General features: G+C 34.9%; 2 protein-coding genes across 2 annotated transcripts; both read right to left on the reverse strand.

The window, feature by feature from the left end:
* Positions 1 to 2,114: 2,114 nt before the first annotated feature.
* CSLA02 (cellulose synthase-like A02) lies at positions 2,115 to 8,709 on the reverse strand. The gene is made up of 9 exons (XM_059573755.2): positions 8,051 to 8,709; positions 7,798 to 7,896; positions 7,242 to 7,494; positions 5,577 to 5,687; positions 4,395 to 4,531; positions 4,130 to 4,243; positions 3,792 to 3,991; positions 3,462 to 3,686; positions 2,115 to 2,804 (listed from the first exon to the last, which is right to left on the reverse strand). Exons 1-9 carry the CDS (start codon positions 8,378 to 8,380, stop codon positions 2,642 to 2,644), a joined length of 1,632 nt encoding a protein of 543 aa, XP_059429738.1. The 5' UTR covers positions 8,381 to 8,709; the 3' UTR covers positions 2,115 to 2,641.
* A 9,658-nt stretch (positions 8,710 to 18,367) lies between these two features.
* On the reverse strand, positions 18,368 to 24,427 carry LOC132164551 (uncharacterized). The gene is made up of 2 exons (XM_059575084.2): positions 24,256 to 24,427; positions 18,368 to 20,841 (listed from the first exon to the last, which is right to left on the reverse strand). Exon 2 carries the CDS (start codon positions 20,821 to 20,823, stop codon positions 18,913 to 18,915), a length of 1,911 nt encoding a protein of 636 aa, XP_059431067.2. The 5' UTR covers positions 20,824 to 20,841; positions 24,256 to 24,427; the 3' UTR covers positions 18,368 to 18,912.
* Between the last annotated feature and the right edge of the window lie 1,385 nt (positions 24,428 to 25,812).

Genomic DNA, 25,812 nt, shown 5'->3' on the forward strand with positions numbered 1-25,812 from the left:
ATATACGGCGGCCATGTGAAAGGATCCCACAATTCCTCTGTGTGGGCTGGCGGCACGTGCCTCAGCCTGCGCGCGCGCGTGTAGAAATCAGCTAGATTTGCCGTATTGGGTGTAAGATCTTGCCACGTTTAAGTGAGGCGTTGTCGAACGTTGCTGTTACTGTCGGTCGTAAATCATGATGGGGGACCAAGACATTGGAAAAAAATCCAGGTAGCCTTAAACGACAGCGAAAATAACTGAAATTATTCGGATCGGATCCGTTTTTATCGAAGCTTTTACATAACGCGACAATTAAAATTCAATTTCACATGCATGTTAATGTTAAACACCAAAAATGGAATGGGAGTTGAAAACGACGTACGTACAGCTCATCCCTTACCCTACACACTCTGCAGCCACAAGAGTATCACGAGCTCATTTGATTATACAAGATTTCTGCATGTGCAATTCTTCAATTTTCCTGTATATATGTATGACGTGTTGGTGAAAATTAATCTTTATTATTATTATTTTTTATAAATTTTTGTTGTATGATAGTTGTGTGAGAACGAACTTAATATTATTATTCTAATTGAATTTGTTAGAGTTAGATTGAAAAGTATATCTACAAAATGAATTTAAAACTTGTCCCAAGCGGAAATATATGATTTTTTTTTTTTTTTAATCTGAACAAAGGGGAATATATATAATAAATTACAAAAGAAGGACAAAAAAAAAAAAAAAAAAAAAAAAAAAAGGAAGGATCCCACTCAATAGATTCTTTTTTGCCATCTTAATTGAAACGACCCGTTGATGCAACCAAACGAAGCTTGCAGTATTTATTTTTCCTGTTGGTTTGGTTGGAAGAGGATCTACCATGTGAATTATGTCAAACACCCATTACTTTCATGGTGGTTGCCAAATCTTATGTATTCATAAAAGCTAATTGAACAATATATATATAAAATGAGGGATATCAATTCATAATAATTAGCTATGAAAGACCCAACTGACCAACTAAATTTGTCAGTTGTCTAATCACCTATTTAAACATGTGAGTTTCATATAAAATCTTTAACGATCACGACTCGTTTAGAGATTTCAATTCATGTTCGAGTCTGTCCGATTGCAAACTCTCTCTATATATATATATTGTTTTATTCTAATGGTAGGTTGAATATTTTAATTTAACGATGTAAAAGGTTGATACAGTATTGTTAGGAACATTACAACTTTAATTACAAGATTTTTACTAATGAAAATTGATGTGACGTTCCATGTAATAATTAAATTACTTATTAAATTTTATTGGACCCATATTGTGCCTAGGGATGATAATACTTGGCAGTTGCTTTCCTCACTGAGCCCACTGTTTCTGTCATTATCTTTTTGTGAGAGGGCAATCAGAACAACTTGCTTTGGAAGTTTCCATAATCTATGGCAAGCATTATATAGTTGTATATTTATCTGAGGCCAATAATTGGTATCTTTCGAAATTTAGATTAAAAATGTCTTTGCCCTTCCCAATGGTCTATAGAAACTTTAACGTGCCATCTATTTTATTAGCTATAGTTAATATATTAATACAGTGCCTCCATTAGACATTATAATTCTACCCAACTCTCTCTCTCTCTCTCATAGGTTGAAGTAAAGAAAAAGGTTAGGAAAGATAATGACACTTGTAGTAGAAGCAATGCATAAACCTCAAGTAATCCATGTTACAGTTAACGTGACAAAATGGTAACAACAAAGAAGGGAAAAGGTGACATGGAATCATGAGACGTAATTGATGCCATCACAGCCATATATGATTGGGACAAAGCATGGAAAGATACATCAAACTGTTCCCCAATTCCCAGATCTGCTACCTTTTGGATATTTTATCAAGTGGATTTATCTGTTAAAATTAATTAACACATAAATCCACTTGAAATCCACTCATGAGAGCTTATGCTTAAAATTTGAAGGGTCGATGTAATCGAGTGAAGAATGTAAATTAAATGATTAAACTCATCGTTTTCTATCTGCTTAAAACTTTTTGAGATATGTGATGATCAATCAGTGGCAAAGGAAAACTGTTGCAAAAGCAGTAGATTCTGTACTCCTTATCTATGAATTTTGAAACATGTAGAACAAAAGCAGCACATGAAAGGCTTCACAATTACAAATACTTTGATTACAAGTTCATCCTTTTTGATTGATCAAATTATTCACCAAAACTAAGGAAAACTAACGAATAGGAAACCCAAAAGGGAAGAACAAAAATCTCACAATTACAATCTATTCAAACAAATTAAATAACATCATCTCCTTGCTGTCTAAACGATAGGCTGTTTCAGCTTTCTTCCTTGTACTTGGTTCTGTCGTATGATGTATTTTCCCAATAACATGAACACTTTCTCTCTGTTATTTTCCGAGATTACTCGAGCAATGGCGTGACAAATTCCGACGAAAGCATGGCAAGAACTTTTTTTGCCCAACATGACCAATGACCTCACCTTGAATATGTTGAAATATTACAAATTGCAAACAATGTTGCTCATGGAACCCGCCCCCCTCCCCCCTATATATAATTCGTTGCAGTTGAGAAAGATACGAAAATGGCATTAAAAACACTAAGATAATATGCCAATCTAATGAATATAACTTAGGCATACTGCCACTAAGAGCTGGGGATGATGGTGCCGACGTAGCCGAATCCTGCGATGAGGAAGCTTAAGGTTTGGAGGAAGAGGTATATAAAGTAGTTGTTCTTCCCGTGGACAAAGTCATAGCATCCACAGATGAATAGGAAAACTCCAAATCCCAGTTCCAATGTATGGATCCTGTTCACATTTTAACCAAGAAGAAGCAACAAAAAAAAATTGCACGTTAGGCAATATATATGCATACATCCTTCACCTTCACACACTCACAGTTGCATAACAAAGTCAAAAATTGGAATCTAACAATTGCAGAAAATAACAGAAATGCCCTCTTGGTTTTGTCCTCATGCCACTGACAACTAGTATTTTCTCAACCTTAAAGATTGTTTTAAAATTCTCAGTCCACTGTAAAGGCATGTGAGTCTCTCAACTCCTCCATTGCCATGTGCTTGCAGTAGACTTACCCAAAGTTTAGGTAGAGCAGGACCATTGTCCATTTACAACTGAAGCAAAAAAATAAAAAAAGGTTCCTACCAAAATGGAATCTCTAACTTACTTGCTCCTTGCTAATCTACTTATGCAAGGATTCTCAACCACTGTAATAAAGAAAACCAAACACAACCAATTATTTTTCTAGGACTTGTAGAAAATATTATTATTTCTCTCTGCCAGTGTTCATGTGTCTCAAAGCAACTAGATGGAAAGGGGAGAAGTACTACTAGTTTACCAAGACCTCCAACTTATTAATAATTGGATACTCCTAAATTTTATACACAACAATTATCATGCTGATGGTAGTCTATGCAGATAGAGTTAAGAGTATAAGCAAAAATTTACCTATCTGCAAATTTAGATCGTGGTCGTTTAGAAGGCGCTTTGGTATTTGTCTTGTTCTTGGAAGCGTCTCCTGATTTGCTTTTGAGAGCAGAATCTCCAAGTTTTTCAGTGACAACCCACTCATTGGCTCTCCCAGCTTCTAGCAGACCAATGAATGTTGCCTTGGTCCGGTGCAAAGACATCACATTCTCAAAAAGAATCCAGTAGAAAAGTAAGTGAATTGACCTGCAAGTTTGAGACTACCTAAGCAAATGGAATTCTTGCCCAGGCAAGGCAAATAAATATCCAAGAAAATGGAAGAGTAAAGGAAATTTATAAACTATAGCAGACCTTGGAGTTCCCACTGAATTAAGAATGGTGATGACGGAGGGAATATAGACAGCTCCCCAGATAGGAACATAAACTTCAGGAACCAAGATGGTCAGGGGAAGTACAACACAGTAAAACATGAAGGTGACCCAATGGGCTACAATCTTCCGAACGACGAAGAAACTGTAAATGACATATACTTTCTTCCACAGTGTTACTTTCTGCAGCAATATTTACAAACAAAATAACATTAGAACTTAGAAGCTCCGATAATTCAGGGAATAAGTTGATTGCCAACTAAAGTTCATAAATTCACTAGTCTCGTACAACTCTACAGCATATCTTAATAATAAACCAACCTTATTTCTAATGATTTCCATCACCATTTTCCTGAACAGATTAGAAGGACCACAAGACCACCGGTGCTGCTGGAAACGGAAGGCATTAAAAGTACTAGGAAGTTCACTTTTCACCTATCATATACATAATCAGTGATTTAGAAAATGCCATAATCCACATACATGTAAGTTATAAGTGAGATACATTAAACCCAGGGTTCCTATTTGTGACTTAGCTAAGGACAGACTAATGGAACAACTACTTCAACTTTGCCACACTCGATACCTGGAGGTCACCAAGGTACAAAAATTTCCAGCCCCTAAGACTAGCGCGGACAGCAAGATCCATATCCTCCACTGTTGTTCGGTCCTTCCAACCGCCTGCTTCATTGATAGCAGCAATTCTCCATACACCAGCAGTACCTTATTAATTCGTACATAAAAAATAATTCATTACTTCTATACGAAGCAAAGATTTGCACATATTTGAAAGGTTGTGGTGATGGTAATAATAGAACTAATCAGAAATAATTCTCTGAAAACTAGAAGTACATAAAAAGTTCTTCTCTATGTCTAATGATTTGCATATAGCTTCAAAAACACAGGTTTTTTGGCCTAGCAAATGCCTTGGGTATAAGTTTCATCGCTTGAGATTCTTCTAATGTAATTTGAATGCTAGAAATTGATTTTGTAGTACTTTACCATGTAACATTAACAATAAAGCAAGAAGACACTTCATAAGCAATCACTTTGAAAAATTGATATTGCTAATAATTGCGTTTTCTATATTTATTTCTTTTTAAAATCCTTATGTACTCATGGATTTGCAGTCAAAATTAACTTTCATTGCTTGGGCAAGTTAACAATGTGTGGGAACAATCATTGTGACTGATGGGTTGGACCCTACATTTAATTTTTTCCCCTGCTGATCATCATGACTTTGACTCATCCTTTTAAAATGACAAATCATATCAATGGTTTAAATTTGAATTAAATACCTTAATTTATAAGAAACAATGATGGTGAAAACTTTTCAACTAAAGTATTTTGGGAGAGTCATAATGCATATATTAAATCATAACAATGACGATGATGATGGCGACTGTTTATAACATCACTGCATACCCTGAAAATTGGACTAAATATATTAACAATCTTGTAGAGCTGGTGAAATTATCTTCACCTAAACTACTCACCAGTTCCAATGACCCTGACATGCCATTAATATATGTAGTTGTGTCCAATTAAGTTCCCTTCAGTTGTCAAACTTACCAGTTCTGTCTCATGTCAGCCAATGTCTAAGGTTTTGTTTTTTTTGTCAATTATTTTTACCCTTTTGAAGGCAGAATGGATTTAGTCTAGCTCGAGTGCATTGAATAATATTGATGTGGTGTAGCTAGTATGCATTGAACAAGTATAGCTAGGCTAATTCATATTGAATGGGTTTTGAACAAGCAAGATTAATTACCATTGAAACCAAAGAAGGCATGTGTTGAAGAACCAACTTCTTGCTCAACTGTGAAATGGTAATCCAATGACATCTCTTGCATCCTTGTCAGCAAGCACTCATCAGCATTCACTGCAAAACCATTCCAAAATCCATCACCAACTCAACCAAAACCAACCACGTTCTTAATTGAAAATTTTAATTTGAGTAATTTTATATAGTAAACTCATATACAATTGTCATACAAGGCAATAAAAATCAGCCATTTGTTTAACACTTTTTTTTGCAAGTGTTGCTCTAATGACTAATTTTTATTACTACGCCATCAATTATAATGGAGTTATAAAATAGCATTATGGTCCATATTCAAAATCTCAACCCAAATTTATCATCAAGAAGCATAGGCAAAGAGCAAAGTACTTGTACTTTTGTGCTTAAAACATTAAATAAAATGGAGAAAAACGTATTTACTTGTGGTACAAGTTTTGTTGTACATGACCAAAGCCACATGAATGTGTGATGCTAAGTAGGGTCAAAGCTGAATTAAACAAAGGGGAGCAACCAGGCACGGCCCCAGCCTCACGAATCCCCTGTGACTGATGAGCTGGAGACGTCCCATTCGATTCTAGACAATGCGATAAAAAGAAGGGAAATCCTCACATGAAGCAGAAGTGTAGAAACATTTACGATTTGTCCTCACGTGACTCAAATAAAAATATATGCCACGTCACGACGAGCACGAGGGAGGAGAGAGCTCCAAGAGTCCCAAGTGTCGGCAGCCAGACTGAGATTCACAGCTGGACCTCTGTTCCCGTCCACTTCCTGTCTTTCCTTTGACGGCCCACTTTCCGTTCAATTATTTAACAAAAAAAAAAAAAATTAATAAGGGCACGTGCCAAGTGGAAATGACCTATTTACCCCTCCAACTTTTTCACCGTACCTAAAAGCGTTGACCGTCTGATACCGTACAGTCCGGGTCGATGATTTAAGCCCACAAGGCAGTGAAAGCTACCATAGTTCCTCGTTTCCAACAAAATGACAAACCTACCCCGATTTCAGGCATCGTCCACGCCAGTGAATCCGAGGTAAAATGACGGTGACTCTCAGTCTAAGGCTAGGACACTTGCGTCATTTCAAGTACTACGAATTCGATTTCAAGAAGGTAAAAAAAACATTTCCAATTCAATGAAGTACGAAATCGAAAAAAACAATTAATGGGGGAGACATTTGTGTCGTAGAAAGTATAGATTGACTGTTCGAAAATATGGACACTAATTAATTTCCATTAAAAAATTGGGGAAATTAATAGATTGTAATAAGATTTCCCCAACTAATCACAGTTTTTGTCTGCAATTGTTTTGTGATGTACGGCCTAAACTTAACCAAATGTCAAAATCAGGAGGAGGGCTGCTACGTGGACCCATCCCCGCAATTGGTGGGTTCACTTTAAGGGACCCCACCACGCCATGCAGTCTGCAACAAGTCCCGCCGACGATAAGAGAGAGAGAGAGAGAGAGAAAATCCCAATTTTTTATTTTTTATTTTTGACAAAAACAATAAAAAAAGGAAGCAAGCAAAGACCACCGACAGTTTCGAAAAACAAACAATTAAGGATAATAATAGGGAAAATTAATGAGCGTAATTAGTGGGCAATGGGATTATATGTTTGTTAATTGTGGAGCTTACCAAATATCCAGCGCCCTTGAACCAAGGCAATCTGGGGGTTGTGGACCAAGAAGGGGATGGCTCGCCGGAGATAGTCCGGTTCAGGCCGGAAATCGGCGTCAAAAATGGCCACGTATTCGCAGTGTTTGACGTAGCTTCGCTTGAGCCCTTCTTTTAGAGCGCCGGCCTTGTAGCCCGTCCTGTTCTCTCTGATTTGGTACGTTATGTTGATGCCCTTGCTCGCCCATCTCTGGCATTCCGTCTCAACCATTTGCTGCATTATCACCATGCAATTCCAAAAATGAAACAAATTTCTTGTAGGAGAAACCAGATCAGGAATTTGATATTATGAACAAAAATATAAAAGTTAATGATGTTGGTTTTTGGAATTTGGGTATGTAAAGAAGACTGAAATCTGTTACAGAATACAGAGAAAATGCTGCGAAGTGAAGTAAAATCCAAAAGCTAAATACACCCAGATCAGCAAATGTAGAATTGGTTCATGCGAACAAACTTAGAAATAAATAAAAAATAAATAAAAAGAGTGATTTGATGGCTTTGACAATTAATGGAGAACCTTGACGGCAGGGTCAGTTGAATCATCGAGGACTTGGATCACGAGACGATCCGACGGCCATGAAAGACCGCATGCCGCTCCAATGGAGACCTTGTAAACCTGCACCAAACAACCATGAAAGACAAGACAAAAAGCATCAACCTTAGAACTTTCTCAGAAACCCAGAAAGAAATAAATACTACCAAAACGAAAACCGCAATGCTAAAGATCACAAAAAAACAAATCCACAGAGAGAGAGATACACAAAACCAACCTCTCTTTCATTGAACATTGGGATTTGGATGAGTACCACAGGGAAATTGGAGCTGCCCATTTCAAGGTCTTCTTGCAATGGCTCGAATTTGTAACGCTTTTCTGGTTTCTTCCAGAAGAGCTTAACGAGGATTATGACAATCCCCATGTAGACCCTCTCAATGAAGAGCATCAGCGACATGATCAAACAAGCGTAAACCCCAAGTCTCAGAATGGGCACTATCAATGGCGCTTTGACAAGCTCCCACATCATCCCAATTTGTCCTGCAAGCTCATCTCTCACCCCCTGAAATGTTCCCGGAAACAGAATCTTCTGTGAAATCTCAGCCATCTCTCACTCTCAAAACCCAAGATCTCTCTCTCTCTCTATCTCTCTATCTCTCTAATTTGGGTTTATAAATCCCCAAAATGTGGATTTACAATGATATGCAAACAAGAGTAGGTAGTACTAATCTCTATCTTCCCAGAAATAGTAAGTACAGAAAAAAAAATCTCAACTTTCTTCTCCCTGAGAGCCTCCTCTCTCACAAGCTCTGCCCGCCAATACTCACTGTTTCTTTCTATGAAATGAAGAGGAGACACAGCAGTATTGGGGCATTGTCGGAGAGAGAGAGAGAGAGAGATGAGCAATGGGATGGACAGACACACACAGAGAGACAGAGAAAGAGAGGTGCTTTTATAGTCAGTTCTGGTGCTATTCTATTTTCCTTTTGGCAATATTTTATTTCTTTCTTCGTTAAGATTTTTGGAATTTAATGACTTTTTCTCATCATCATTTTTTTTTTTTTTTCCTCTTAAAAATATTTGGAAGCCTTTTAAATAAACAACAGTTTTTGCTACATTACTAGTAGCTATAAAAAGCATGTGATGGGCATAATTGTAATTTCATAAACATGAAATTATATCAGTGGACCAAGCATGTTGCATGTGAATGAAGTGGCATCTTCTGGGTATGGGTAAGTACTAAGAAGCCGTAGCAGAATGGAATCTGGAGTTTGCCAATTTCAGAAATCCACCACTAATTGCTTGATTATAAGTGCATCTGTCAAGAGGGCCTGAAGGGAAAAAAAAAAAAATTCTCTTTTTTTTTTTCTCCCTTCAGGTAAGAGAATTATGGAATTAAATTTTATATATTTAATAATGTATATGTTATTCCGATATTTAAAAATAAATAAAAATTATAAAAAAAAAGAAAGACGAGTAAACACGGTGAAAATGAGAGACAGAAGGATGAGAGAAGAGAAGAAAAGAAAGAAAGCAAGAAATTGAAAATGGATTTTGAGATTTGATTCTTGGATTACAAGATGTGTATTTATACCCAAAAAATTAGGAGACAAATCCCGTGTTTACATCAATTCCATTAACGTGAGTGACTCTAAATAGAATGAATTCCATGTTTGGCTGATGTTCTTGTTGGCATTCAATTGCTTTCTTCGAGAGTTTTAATTTTAGAAGCCATGAGTTTCGTAATTCTTCTCCAGTAAAAAGTTGTTGCCCAAACCTACATCCTAGAATGGAAATGTTTGGACTTTTTCCAATTCATTCCTCCAGAAGGTCCATAGCAACTCCTTTTTTTTCTTTTTTTTCTTTTTTAATTGCTAACAAATTACACAATGACTATTAGAAAAGTTTACAAACAAACAAGAGTAATGTTATATAACATGTTTTTATTTAAAAATTATTGAAAAAAACGGTTGATTTATTGATTAATTAGAACTGTCGTATCATTATAAGATAACTATAAGATAAAAATACGGTGGACCATTACTCAACAAACAATTCTGTTTAATTTGATTTTTTTAGTGATAAAAATGCAGATTTTAACAATGGTTAATTCAATTGCCTTTCTCTAACCCAAATTAACCGTTAAATCTTCAAATGGGTAGTTAACTATAGACCATTTTCAAAGATGTATTTGAGGTCATTTCTTCACTATCCTAGGGTTTGGATAAGAAAAAAAAAAAAAAAAAAAAAAGTGCTTGGAGTTTATATGTATATTAAAAAATAAAATAAAAAATTATCTTCCTTATTAAAAAAAGAAAAAAAGAACAATAACTTCTGCTAAGCATGTCACTTCCCTCTGTTTTTACCTATTTTTCATGCAATTCAAAATAGAAGGGTACTTCTTTCACAGCAAGTACAAATATATGAGGAATAAGATTATAGTATTTATTTAATAGTCAAAATTTGAAGTTAATATTTGACGGTTTACATAATGTCAATATTAATACGTGTAACGTGTTTTTTGTTTTGTTGTTATTGGGGCAGAGATACGGGTATATTTTTTTTTTGGTTACTAAACAAGTGTAACAGCTTAAAACCTTTTTTTAGTAGCAAAGGTTTTTGGCAAAGTTCTATAAACGAAAAAAAGCTCTATTATCCACGACAATCCCAAATAGGCGTGTTAAAAATCGGTGGAGGAAAAAGGGCGATAAATATTGAGAAATGATTGGTGTCAATATTTTGCCCATATTTCTCTCATATCATATTGATTAGATTTGTGAACTTATATGGACCTCATATAAGTTATGATTAACCCTACAAATCTAATGATTGATCTATTAAATTTGTAAAAGAATATGAGAAAAATATTAACAAATTATTGACACCAATTATTTCTTATAAATATTTTACCAATCATATAAATACATAATCAAGGCATCTTGCATTTATTGGGAATTAGGGTTTAATGAAGTTGAATAACTACCTAGATAAACTGTCCATTAAATAAGTGAAAAAAAAGGACAGAAATTTCCTCTAAACCAGTCGAAAGGAAATATCCTCCAACTCATTTAAAAAGCACATTAAATTCTTAACGTCATTAATAGCAGTTTACTAACTTTGACTAAATTTCATATCCCTTTTAAATGTTTATAAACGCATGGCATGAGCTGGAGAATATTTTCTGAAGACTCATTTGAAGGAAATTTCTGTCAAAAAAAAAAAAAAAAAAATTGGGTTGATAGCGAAACTTTTATACCATGAAATTGTTTATAGATAAAAAAATAAAAATAAAAAATAAAAATAAAAATAAAAACTGTGTGGTTTGTGGTCTATTCTATGATGGGGCAGAAAAAAATAAAAAAAATAAAAGAATAATAAAAAAGGGGAAGCTCACGTATATTACATTCAATCACTCCGCGCATGGTGGCATGTCTTAGGTTGCGGTATTCCCGGAGGCCGGAGATGTTGTCTCTAATATTACAATTAAGTCAAAAGTGGTGGACTCAATGTTTTGTGGCGGATGTTTAGATTTTGATCTTATTTTATAACTTATTATTTAATATAGGGAAGTATAAATTCGGTAAATAATGAAACCATAAACTTGGATGTGACGAAACTTTCACTATTTAATTTGAAAACATTTGTTGAGGTTTGAGAACCTTTACTTAGTAAAATACCTAAAAAAATTCTAGAGAATCTTGGTCGTAACAATAAAATGTGTGGTTTAGCTAGAGTTTTTCAATTCTTACGGTTGAATCACTTATCTTTTTCCCACAAAGATAAAATGGTTAATCTATTGTTTGATATTGTGCGATTTTCAACTAAATTTATAAAAATGAATTATTTGAAAATTCGCTTTTAAAAAATTACGATTTGAAAATATAGAAAAATCGCTCACGAGGGGGGTGAAAATTGTAGGCTCTCTTAAGAGTCAAGACCGATCTAGTTATAAATTAACATGAGCTTCATAGAGGACTCTAGTGATACCCAAGCTAATAACCCCAAGAATTTTTCATGGCGAGATTTGAAATTGAGATTCAACCTTTAAGTGTCACCCAAATGCCGCTAGACTACACCCTGCGTTTGAGATTAAGATTTCACAAGAATAATTTTTGTTTTTCAAAGATATCGCAAAACATAAAGCGTTTGACATTACGACTTAAAAAACACTTAATCTAGAATAGAAAAAAAAAAAAAAAAAAAAAGTGATTTTTATAAGCAGACTATGAGTGCTTATTTGAAAAAGCTCGAATTTAAACCAAAATCACGATTTTGCATAGCAAATATTTGATAAAAAAGTACTTTTTGACATATTTTATCAAATGCTTTTACAATTTAAAAATGTAATGATTTCAAAAACGTAATTTTTAAAGCCACAATTAATGAAACCTTAAACGAAACCGTAGTATAGTAACCAATTTCGAGTACTTAACACATTACATAAGATAAAAGGGGAGCAACATGGGGCTGGTAGCAAAGAATCACGAAGGGAGGGTGATGGCCACTTTCTGTGCAAACACACCTTGCTTACGAGATCCTGCATCAGAGGAGGCACTGGGTATGCGGCAAGCAGTGGAGTTAGGCATTAAGATGGGGTGGCCAAAAATAATACTGGAAGGAATGTGCTTGAAGTCATCCAACATTTGCGAAATAAGGGCAGCTGGTGGGGATCGTATGGATCAGTAGTGGATGATGCAAAACTGAGTCTAGATGGATTTTCGGATTGGAAGGTGGAGCATATTTCCCGAGGTGGCGCATAGAATTGCAAAGCTAGGTTTATCCTTATAGTGAAAGCATTTGTGGGTGGAAGATTATCACCCGTGTATTAACCATATGTATTGGCTGATCAGCTTTCTGTTTAATAAAGGAGAAGCGAGATGTTTTCAAAAATAAATAAATGTGGTGCCATTTGCATGTCTTATAAGCAATGACCCCCAACAAACCTCCAATATATATATATATATATATATATATAGAGAGAGAGAGAGAGGGAGGGAATGGAGAGAGATTCCTAGAATCTGTAGTGATGGCAACTTTCCAGGATTTGAGTGCTCTATCCACTAGCTTGCTACTTCTTAATAGTTATGCCAAAAAGAGAAATGTTGGATGAATCAAAATTAATCATTTTGTTTTGATCCTCAAAAATGGTTATCTTTTTCAAAATTAAGTCAGATTTGATTGAGTCCATCAACTTTTTTTTATTTATATAAAATAGATTTCATTAAGATCTATTATATGCGTGATAGGGTGTTTGGAATAATAAAATTTAGAAATAATTTAAGAATATTGGACGTTTGGTTTACTTCCACTTTAGAGCCAATTTGAGATTGCGTTTGATAAACCTAAAAGTACTTTTAATACTCAAAAATTTCGTTTGAAGAAAAAAGTACTCGTTTGGTAAAAAAATTAAAAGTGCTTTTAAGAGTTCAAAAACCTTGAAAATGGCCAAAACCTACTTTTGGTAAAAGCTTAAAAATAAAGCTTTTGCTTAAAAGTTCTTTTTGACTTAAAAACTCTATTTCTCAAACGAAATCTTAAACATACTTTTCTTCAAACGGACTTTTTGAGTGTTAAAAGCACTTTTAGGTCTTTCAAATGCAATCTCAAACATACTCTTAGTAATGGAGATGAGCTAAACACACAATTTTTATTTTTTATTTTGACTAATATATATATTTCGGCTTAAAAATTGAGCTAGGTCCTTATTAAAGTTAACTCGGCCCATTACTTATTTTTAGCCCTTGCAACAAAAAGTTTCGTACCCTATTAGATTTATGATTTGAGAGATAACATTGTATTGAAGCTCGGTGTTTGTTTCGATATAAAATATTTTTTTTTATATCTTGGCATTTCGTTGTTTGTATGAAAATTGTTAGAATGGCGGCCGAAACGGCAAGCGACCTCCGATGGCAGCAGCTTCTAGCAAACTCCAGTGGTAGTTGCCAGCAACCTCTAGTGACCTCCAACGATGGTGGAGAATAAATTGTGAGAGAAAGTGTGCGTGAGAAGGAAAAGCTTAAACTCGAAAAATGGTTTACGAAAACAAAAATATAGAAACTATTTACTCTGCTTAAATGACTTTTTTGTAGTAAACCGAAAATGTTTTCATTTTGATAAGGTTTCTCGGTCGTACCAAACACAACAAAACTTTTTTCCCGAAAATGTTTTACGTCGAAAAAAACAAAGCCCAAAAGTGCAATAATATTCGAAGGAATATAATTCTAGAAAACCAAAATTTAATAAAGAATCCTGGCTTTTTTTTTTCTTTTTTTTTTTGAGAGGAGTTCTGCCATTTAAGAAACATGTAAGAATTATATTTAAAAATACAATCATAAACAATGCTGATTCAATCTCAGAGTCATATTTTACCATTTTGCCCTTTGAATATCTTTTGGTATTTTTTTTTTTTTTAAAAAAAAAGAACAAAAAAAATAAATAAAATAAAACAAAACAAAAGACAGCTTGCTGTGTGAATTGGCACAAACTAGAGCAGTATTTTTGGAATATATCTTTACAGAAATTGGCATATTCTCTTCCTACAATCATATAATATTGTGTGCAAAGTACAAATTAACCTTATAAACTAAACTTCTATTTCAGGAATTACACTCTAAATTTTACTGTCACCATTAAAATATACGGTAGTTTTTCATGTTGACCTTATTGGTAAGTCCACTACAATGTCCACACTCCAGCATCCGCATCCTGCAGGATTATTATTTTCATCTTTCTCGGTTTCTTAACTCATATATTATTTTATGTATTTTATTTTGTTAAATAATTATCATTTAAATTCTTTTAAGGATTAAATGAGAGTTGATGATATTGACATTTAAATTCTTTTTTTTTTTTTTTCATACATATTTTACACTGCTTTTGATATTCAACACAGTTGAAGTGGCTGTTGAATTTTTATATATATATATATATAAAAGAAGAAAAAGAACAAACTCCAGGCGTGTTTTAAGCGTGGAGCCCTGTGTCAACTTTCTTGGCTAAGGGATTTTGACTCTAATAAGGGGATCTCCCTTTAGATTTTATTTCTCTAAATAAATAAATAGAGGGAAAATAAAATAAAATTGTTGCTCTTGTTTTTTTTTTTTTTTTTGACAAGTCTGCACAAGAGGGGAAGGGGGATTCGAACTAGTGACCTCCACTTCATTAGTCGTGGTCCCAGCCGATTGTTGCACTTGTTTTTCTGGAGTTAAGATCTCCTCCAATTGAGGAAAAATTAGACATTCTCCAACTGTTAATCGTGACCCTTCATTTTAAATCCAATGATCTATAAAATGACAACTGCTTTTGTATAACCGAGACATTAAATGCTGGATTTTGTTTTATCGAGGTTTAAATGATTTTATAGACCAATATATTTAAAATAAAGAGTCACGATTAACAATTGGAGAATCTCTAATTTCTCTCCCAATTAGAGGAGATCGGGATCCGTTTTTCTAATGCTTTTGCTCTCATATTTTTCTTTCAATTAATAAATAATCTCATGTCAGAGGTAAAAAAAAAATATGTAAAGCTCATTTTTCCCATTTAAAACGTTTTTTTTTTTTTTTTTTTTCTCCTCAAAACCCTAATTTGGTACCAAAATTTTGACCCTGGAGTCTTCTAATCACGTTGACCACATACAACCCTTACCAACCATTCCAATCCTGCTAAAGAAACCTTGGATCTAAGGGACATGTCTGTCATTATCTCAACTTTCTGCTTCTTCCTTTTCCCCCCCATTAATTGGTTATAAATAATTAAGATATTTTCAACGTTTGCAACGATAAATGTTTCCATGATTAGCGCCAATGTGAATAAATCCAATACTGATTTCGTCCCAAGTGACTGGTGAGACGTCAAGCCCAGAAGAAAAGAAAAAAAAAATGATGGTGAGAGTTTGGGACTTCACTGAACTTATGGTTTGTGCGTGACATTTCCGAGATAACAGATAGTCCACATTCCATGACTAGCTGCACACTTTGAGGCTGATCTTCGGTGGGTGAAAATCAAATTTGAGCAATTATACGGGCCAAACCGGAATTTCTTGAAATTTTCTGTCCGAATTTTATAGAATTTGAGTAGAAAACAAAGAGAGGGGATTTGGGAGGGGGATTCGAACTAGTGAGCTCCACTTTATTAGGCGTGACCGATTAAGGTACATTTTGGGGACTAACTATATATGTGAAACTTAACCTGACCCATTTAAGTATAATGGTGAAGTTCCTTAACCTTAACCCTCTAATTTTGTATTGGATTCGTGTCAGATTCGTGGGTCATGTCAAAAATTATGTCCAGTGTCTGGTTCGAATCGTATAGGGATATAAAATTATATATGTTAACCATAACCCAATCTATTTAATTAAATGAATTAGACTCATTAACCTGAATCTTTTGGATTCGTGTTAGGTTTACATGTCATGTAAAAAATTGTCAGTTGACACCCCTCATCTCTCATTCCCTACCCGAATTTAAGAGAAATTCGACATAGGAATTCCAGAGAATCTAAATCCATACATGCATGCCATTTTCCAATTCTTGAGTAATCACAAATATTACTCTAACAATGGATAGAGATCACCGATCCTAACAATAAATAAAAGAGAGTAGTTACTATAGGGTTTACCTACCCAAATATGTGGTTGGGTAAACTTCGGACCCGTGAGCGACGTATGAGCGGTGCACCGGCATGACATTTGGTCTAAGCATGATTTTAGTATTAATGAGTCATAGAAGGCAAACAATTAGGGCAAAAAGAAAAAGGGCATATTTCGGTTATTTCCTATTAAGAGTGTCGGTAGAGAGAGGGGTAGGGGGAATAATCCATGGCCTTTTTTGGCTGCTTCTTCCGAATTCTTCCAAGGCTGAATTGGGGAAGGTGATAGTGTGCCAAAAAGTGACGCATTGGTGACCTACCACATTTTGATGAGAGTGGCTCCTGGAACCTACCTCTTCTTTATTTTCATTTTTTTCAGAAAATGTTAGGAAAATACTTGGCAAAAATATGCGGTAAGAGAAAAAAAGAAGAAGCATCTATCTTTTTGGCCGAAAAAGAAAAGGCATTGCCCATAAATTATTTTTTATAAAAATAAATAAATAAATATTGCATGTGTTTATTATTATTATTATACTACGACGACAATTCAAGGCAAATAAGATCCCGTTTGGGAGTGTGATTTTAAAAATTGCATTTTTGAAATCGCCGTCTAGTAAAATATGTTAAAATCGCGCAGGATTTTTTCATGATTTTAAAATTTGCGTTTTTAAAATCCCAATCCCAAATACTCTAAAATTACGATTTGATTTAAAAACACAAATTATTTCTTTAAAAACGCATTCTCAAACGGACTCTAAATATGTATAAATAAGATTATAAATGGTGGTGGTGAAGCTTCAACCAACGACTTTTTTTATGACCTTTACTTTTCCGACACTTTGCTTCCCCTACCGACAATGCTTCATTATTCAATCTTTGGATTTTTTTTTGTGTTTGTATTTTGTGAGATTTTTCCTTATTTTTAAATTAAACAACATGGACAAAACTCTAAGAGGCGAAGGAAACTTCTTTGGTCAAGTTATAATCTGATAAAAGACCCACTAATAATGTTGTTTTTATTAATTTTTTATTTTTATTTTTTTGTCATTTATCATAGAGCCTTTGATTGATCTAAAAATAGAAGTACAAGAACACTAGGCTACGGGCTAGTGGGCTACCCTTCTCCATAGATCACCTTTGATTTGATGAAATCTCTTTTGAGAAAGCCTTTTTTTTTTTTTTTTTTTTTTTTTTTTTTCCTTCACTCTTTTTCTCTTTTGTTTTTGTCACACTTCCCAGCTTGTATGCTTTATATGCTTTATGACATATGAGTGCTTCTACTTTTATTTCCATTGACAAAGCAAGGTACCTTGATTTTAAACCTCCCTTAATCCCTTAATTTGACTTGTACTGAATATCTCCCAACTCCTTTGATGTGGTATTTCCTCCAATCATTTTTCTTTTTTTTTGCTCTTTTTCTTCTTGTGATTGCACTTTTCTCAATGTTTCAATAACATTTTCTTTTTCCTCTAAATGAAGATCTTTACCAGACAATTTTTCTTTTCGTACTGTATACGTAAAGCATATATCTCCCCATATAGCTACAAGAAGCTTAAGAAAACCACTCTCCATCCCCACTAGTAAAGTAATATGTTTTAGAAAAATGCTATGTTTTTAACTCCATGACGTAACAGTGAAAGTCATTGTTAACCCGTCTAAAATCTAATAACGGAGATAAAATTTACCATTAATATATCACCTGTGAAATTCACCATTGAATTTTGAATGGACTAATCTGTATATTGATATATCAACAATAATTTTTGTTACTGCATCAAAGGAGTAAGCATTTGAAAGTGCATAGTAGCATTTTGATCGCCACTAAAAGGAGAAGTTGCACTAATATCTTTGGAGAATGAACCTTGATCATTCCCTTTTCCAAAGACAAAGACTAAGATTCAAAGGGTACTGCCTATTTGAAAAGGATTGGTCAAAGGCTTGTCTCAGCATCAAAGGATGTAAAATAGTTTCAGGCAAAGTAGTAGAAGCCGACATGCATGCAAGTGAGATCCCATCGACTTTCACATTGATAATTTAAGCACAACTTTAATGCGACATTGAAATATTCCTTTTATACAAGTAACTCAATTCTTCTTCAATGGATGCAAATCTATGAAGAACATAAGGCACAGAGAAATGTTTGGAATGCCACATTTTACTACAAAAGAATTATAACCCCGATGTGTCATGCCACCCACTTCTCAAATCAAACATTTTATCTACAATAATTTTCTAGTTATGAGAGCCCGTATAATATGTTGGCCACTAATTTCTCACGTTACAAACATATTCAGGATGAAGGCATTTCTAAAGTCAAAGTTTCATAAGCCAACAATTTTTCTCAAGCTCAAGACATAGGAAGAGATCCCACTCACCATTTCAAGACTTTGGAATTCATTGCTACTCCAGCATTATCTTCAACAAGCTTCTGCAGTGGCCCTAGTCTCAGGCTCCAATATCTTAAGCGGCCGCAAAGAAGAAGAGGCAAACAATCTATCACAATGTGTCATAAACACTATATATTATTGCCTTTGCTTGATCACTTCAGATTAGGTTCTTTGAACAGATGAGAAGCTTGAAATGCCATTTCTTTGGCTATGAAGTCTAAGGTTGTTTCGGACAAAAACAAGATCTTCTACTCTCTCCACTCCTAACCTGTTGGATGCTTCTCGACATGGAAAATCATCATCTTGGAGTATCTCTTCACACATTCCAACACTTGAAACCTGACTCAGAACTTTCATGGCTAGTGTCTGTAAGTGGGGTGTTTCAAAGCCGAAATTCTCCCACCAAGCAACGGGATCCATTTTGCCTCTACAGTCCACAGCATCTTCCTCTCCTAAGGGTCCTTCTAATCTCCAGTAAGAGCTAAGCTGCTCTCTAAGAACCCTTCTTGCTGCGCTGTCACCCTCATATCTTTCTAGAGTGGCTTTCCATCCCCGCATTACAGTTCTATCCTTTGTTTGACCTTTCCCAAAATATTTAGGATTAAGTATATAGCCTGCAGCATGAAGAGGAGAAAATAACACATCCCATCTGTTCTCTATCAACTCTTCCAGTTGATTCAATGCACTTTCATCAATTCCATTGCTTCTCACAGCTTCAAGAGCCTGAACCCGCCAATCATAAACATCACCCATGACAGATCGATCTATATTAAGTATAGCAAGGAACCTTAAGAAAGGCTCACATAACTGCAAGAATAAATGAGCCCTGCTCCAGAAATCATCCCCTGAAATGGCAGCCTCGATACTTGCAATGTCCTCCGGAATACAAAGCTTCCATTGCTTCCAGTCGTCACTAACAACTACGTGTTGAAGTGATTGCTTTAGCTGAAGAACCCTCTGGACAATGCCATAGGATGGCAAAAACTTAGTAGAAACTGGATCATAGGTCCCCTTCAAATTTTGAGTCAAGATACCTGGAGAAGACCGCTGATATGCCATGATAAATTGCTCAATTTCCTTAGCACACGAGCAAACAGATTTAATCCAATCCAATTCAGCTATTTCTTCCATTAGCATGCAGATAGAATGTGATGCACAAGAAGACCAGAATATGTGAGGGAACTTTGACAATATAAGGGATTCAGAATATTTACAGGCTTGGCCTAGATGTGAGATTATCTGAAAAACATTTGTGGGCCCAATTTCCACAATTAAATCACTAAGAACACCTGTGAACACATTGTCCACCCCATCAGTAACATCTATTATATCCATTGCTTTCAAAAACATTAGTCCCCTTGGACTAGAGACAAATATATCAATCCGGAAGCACCCCAGCGAACCATCTAAGCAGCCAACACACAGTAATGTGCATCCTGTGTGAGGCCAGGACTCCCTAACTAGAGCCACAGATTTTTCAATCCTTGCTTTCTCTTTACTTAAAAAAGAAACAGACAATTCATCTTTTGTTGGGGGTTCATAACCAGGGCCAAAAGCACTAATCGCTTTTGTCATTTCAAGAAAGTAAGGAGAGCTGACAACTTTGATATTCAATCCATTGGCATAGAAAGATCTTGCTACAATGTCATCTACATCTTCTTTGGTGACACAGGTAAGACTTGGTCGCGAAGTCCGATCAACATCTCCTATGGTGGTGACACAGGTATGACTTGGTCGTGAAATCCAAATGTGCTTGCCAGGCTTCCCACTTTCAGAAGTCCTTTTCTCTTTCCGAGCAAGGCGCTCTTCCTTCCGGGCAAGGCGCTCTTCCTTCCGAGCAAGGCGCTCTTCCTCTAAGATCTGAAATGCTTCCCTCAAAGACCTGTCTATTGCTGGGCAGCTTTTGACCCCAACACCAGTAAACCCAAGAAGGTGTGCTCTAACACGTGAATAAGATCCATTATATCGTAGATTACAGTGGTTGCATTTCCACTTTTTCGTGCCGCTTCCCTTGTCAAACCCACCAAACACACTGACATGTTTCCATGCCCACTTATCAGATTCCGATGGCATACTTTTACCCCCAGAAAACTGCATACCACGAAAAGGCGTTAAGAAAAGAAGGAACATATGGATATGTTAAAATAAGAGAACACCAAGCTGCAATGTTGTACTTAGATCTTCCCATTAAACACATTGCTCATATTACCAATCTTGCTATAAACCTAATGCTGCAAACTCCTTAAGACGTTCCTATCAAAATAAAGAACAAGGCAGATAACCATAGCCATGAAGGTAAAGGAGTTTGGTGCCTACACTTTGACTTTTCACAGAAAATCTAAACAATTTCAAAATACAAGAAAAGAAATGCGAAGTCTAAAACTTGATAACTTAGTTAATAGGAAGGCTGTGAAAAGGTTCTAAGAAACTCTCTTTCCCATTAGACATTTTGAGTTAGCATGAATCAGCCAACTCATACATGACTAAAGCTGAATTTCTAGGCCATAACTACAGTTGGACACAATGTATATCTTCTATATGCCTCTACTCCTACAAAAACAGAGATTTGCTTCTGTTGACCTTGGGATTCCTTGGTACTTGATTTCTAAGGATTTTCATTTAATCAGATATATATAAATCCAAAAGCGGTGATGTGTTATAAAACAATTGTTATTCTTATACTATTCATCCAAATCAAAGGAGCTGATATCAATTGCTGACTCCTCCTCCTCCTCTATGCATTTCTTCTCCTATTAATTAAAATTCATATAATTTACTTATAATACAAATAACAATTATAATAACTGCAAATATTGGTGGTTACACAGCATGGACAATAGCAACAGCTAGAAATACTAATGAAAACTCAACTCACCTAAGCCTTGATCCAAGTAGTCAGGTTGAGTCCATGAATCCCTCATCAACTAGTTGGGTAGAGACATTGATTTAAAAATAATAATATTGGACAGGATACTACATCATACCATCATTGTTATTGTGAATTTAGAAGTTGTGTCCTCTACCAACTGGATAGACTAGATAGCACCATATAAGCTATTGTCATAGTATTCTACACAAAGTTTGCCAAATGCTTTGATCTAAACGCAAGATGCAAGATAACAGCATGCTGCACACATTCTATAACTGGCAGAAAGTTGTAACTTTTTTTTTTTTTGGTAGTGGGGCTGATGCCCTTAAAGATAGTATTATCAGGTGCAGCTCAGTTTAAGAAACTCTAAGAAGAAAATGAAAACAACATAATCAAGAAACAAAATGCCTCAGAATTAAGTTCTGTTTTCTGTACACCAATTATTGTATTTACTAGCCAAAAATCAAATGCTCTTTGTGCTTCTCAATTTTGTGGCATTTAAGTTTATACAAGCATCTTTGAGCAAGGTGAATCGTATGGTCATTCAGGATTTTCAACCAATACCATTGGTTGTTACCATCTATAACTTGTGCACATCCAAGAAACATTATACAAAGAATTTCTATCTCCACCCTTCTAAGTTGTTTTTGCTATAGGGTGGGCTACTTATTTCCCCAAATCTATTTTTTTTCTGTAAGCCTGTAATAAATGCTACCTGCCCTTTCTTTCACTAAATACTATCTGCCCTTAACACAGTACAACTCAATCCAACTCAAGGCCTTATTCCCAGTTTCTTAAATTGACAGTTTTTTTTTTTTAAAAAAATATATATATATGAATGAGATTTCTATTCAACAAACAATACTTTTTACAAACTCTTCAGCAAATCATCCGAACCGCTTGATACTTCTTCAAAGTATCAAACACCATTCTCTACTACAAAGCATGACCGGCTCATTGGCTAGGCTAGTTAGGCGGCTGCCTAAGACTCCAATTAGCAATAGTATAATTAAGTTTTGTTTAACAAAAAAATATTTTAAGACCCCAATTATAGTAAAATGGTTAGTCAATGCTCTTTAATTAAGGCTCAAATATAGTAAAAAATACAATTAAAAAAATTAAAACAAAAAAAAGATTGAATTCCAACATATTGAGACTTAATAGGGAAAAAGAAAAATGAATTAATGGGTGCTCTAAAGCAGAAAGTAATTTTGCATGAAGGTAAAACTAACATATTGACTAAGTTCATTTATTAACATAATGTTTAAGAATAAAGAAAATTTAGTTTTAAGCAAATTAAATTATATATAAACGGAATTATATGCAGCTCAACGCAAAATATGTCACTCATGAAACTAAATGTCTTGCGGTAGAGATGAATTTTACATGTTGTTTGGAAAAAAATTAAGAGCAAGAAGCAATAAAAATGATTTTTAAATAAAAAAAATTTAATACTATTTATTTAATATTTAAATATAAACAAATGTCTCGCTTAAATTTGTCGCCTTAGACCTTAAAATCTATTGAGACAACCCTGCTACAAAGTTTCCCCCCATATACACCAAAAGAACTAAACAACTAAACAACAATAGAGCAGAAAGAAAACGACACACAAGCATCTTATCAACAATTAACAAATCAAAAACGATACAACACAAGATCAACTATCCAGCAGCTCGCTTATTCTGCAGCAATCCCATCAAATTTCCATATACGCATCTTCAACTATATTAGAATTTCCTCATTTATACCCCAACTTCTACATACTCCTACATTTTCTGCAGTCCTTCAAAACTACCCTTTTCCCAGAATTTTTTATTTTACTTCCCAATTTTATTTTTTATTTTTTTTATTTTTTTGTGTAGAATCTGTTCCTCTGTTTTTGGCTGGTTCCCGTGCTTAATTTCATTTCTTTTTTTCCACACTAATTTGACAGTTGAGCCCTAGATAAAGCCATATCCTTCATTAGATCCCAAGCAATCGAGTCTTTTCTCCCCACCTTGACAGGCATTATATTTTATGCCCTCGATTTTCTTACACCCACATCCATAAGCCTCTTGCACAATTCATATGGTTTAACCGAGTTAGATCACTAGTGCCACCTTTGTCAATTCATATTTCCATCGTACTTCTTCCGATGTCGTCAATCATCTATGTTAACATCCTCATTTCCACTACATACATTTCTTGAACCCAAAATTCTAAATCACAAAGCATAGTTAGCATTCTAAAAATTTCTTCTCAACTACAGAAGTAGCATGCAAATGCAGTGGCACAAATCTTCCACTAATAAATAGTTTTCAGCCTTTCAATTCAAACCCACTACTTCTTAGCAAACCCTTCTTCTTTTTCTTAATCATACTGAAAAATGCAGTACTCCATTGCTCTATTCACCTGAGTTGTTGGATATTGAAAAAAAAAAAAAAACCATAGCAAAAGCCAAAAATTACCAAACAGAACCTTAAATATGTCAATTTTGAATATTCCACTAATAGCAAAGGATGTGATATTTCTAAATATTAGATTGAAGTTCATAGGATCCAAGGGATGCTATCAATGGAAATCAGAAAATCAACAGAAAAACAAAAGAGAGAATCCTATCAGAAGAACAGTTGGAAAAGAGATAATTCGTTTACCTAGAAGTGAATTTTTGCTTGGGTTGAATCGTATTTTACCGAAACCAGCGTTTCTTTTTGATGGGTTTCTGAGGATGTTTCTTTCTCATGAAACTCGAAACACTATTTACGGGAAGGCGAGGAGAATGCCCGTTTCTTGGGCTTCCGTTTCTTTCCACCCTTTTCCGTGCCCTAGAGAGTGTTTGTTTACACGGTTATGTTATGCCGAACCGGGAGTGGGGGAAGCGCATACTAGAAATGGTCTGCTCATGTCCGTGTGGGCTAGGTGAATCATTGCCGCGCCAAATATGAATAAAAATTTGCTACAAATTAATTTGTAAAAATCTCGTTTGTAGGAATCTCATCGTAGGAGATTCCTACAAACTATTTTTTCTTTTTTGACATGTTCGCATAAGAGGGGGAGGGAGATTCGAACTAGTGACCTCCACTTTATTAGACGTGGTCCTAGCCGATTGAGCCACCTCTTAAAAATAGGAGATTCCTACATACTAGTTTGAGTGACATGTTTAAAAACACTTGGCAGTTGATGAGATGATAATTTTTGCACCGGATCTGAGTGCTATTTGTGACCAACACAATCACCAATAAAGTATGGTCATAAGTTGAGGGTATCCCTAGGTTGAGTGAAGACACACTGGGTCATGCTAGATCGACCAACTAATGGATATTGTGTTATGTCCAACGTCTATGGCATTAGGGTTATATTAAAAGTCCTATGAAAAGTATAAATTTCACTGTAAGAAGGTTAATGGTACTAATATGCCATATGAAAGATTATTATGACTTAATTTTACTTACTTTCTGCTTTTATAATGATCATGATTTCTTTGCATAGTATCTAGGGTAAATATTTTCTCTAGATAAACGACTTAAGTAATTACATTTTATTTACTATTTATAATTGTCATATTTTATGGTTGAGAAATTGGACTCACTGCTTGGATTGCCCTTTACTGATTTTCTACTTACTAAGTCATCGACTTACTGCATTTTCTTTCCACCGGTTTTATAGATTAGCTGGCGATAGAGTCCATTGGTTCAAATAGGAGGATCAGGGTATAGTGACATAAATTCGAAGTCCCAAGGTGATGTCATATAAATGTGAAGATAATAGTGTTATACAACTTTTTTTTTTTTTTTTTGAAAGAAATACATTCCAATTTCATTGATAATAATCACGAACATAAAACTCTTACATCGCAAGAGTACAAAGCCCTGGAATTGCAAATTATAGCCGAAGCTATAAGGATACAATATCATCTAAAGCCTCCGCTAACTTATGACTAGTTTTCAGTTGAAATAACAAATCTGCATAAGACAGACGCAATTCAATGCATAGGTAGCGCAAATTCCTCCTAGACCCAAAAGCCAGGATGAAGTTCACGTCCACAACTCGAAGGTTTGGACTAAAATTCACATCCACGACCTAAAAGATCTGGACCAAAGTTCAGTTCACATCCAAGCAGGCAGATCGAGTGGCTAAGCCTTATTACAAAACAGAAGCAAGAAAACCTAAATAAAACGTGGGCGAACCAAAGAGGCAGGGTCTTATTACAA

The sequence above is a fragment of the Corylus avellana genome, chromosome 8 (genome assembly GCF_965113065.1).
Source record: "Corylus avellana chromosome 8, dhCorAvel1.hap1.2, whole genome shotgun sequence".
NCBI lineage: Eukaryota > Viridiplantae > Streptophyta > Magnoliopsida > Fagales > Betulaceae > Corylus > Corylus avellana.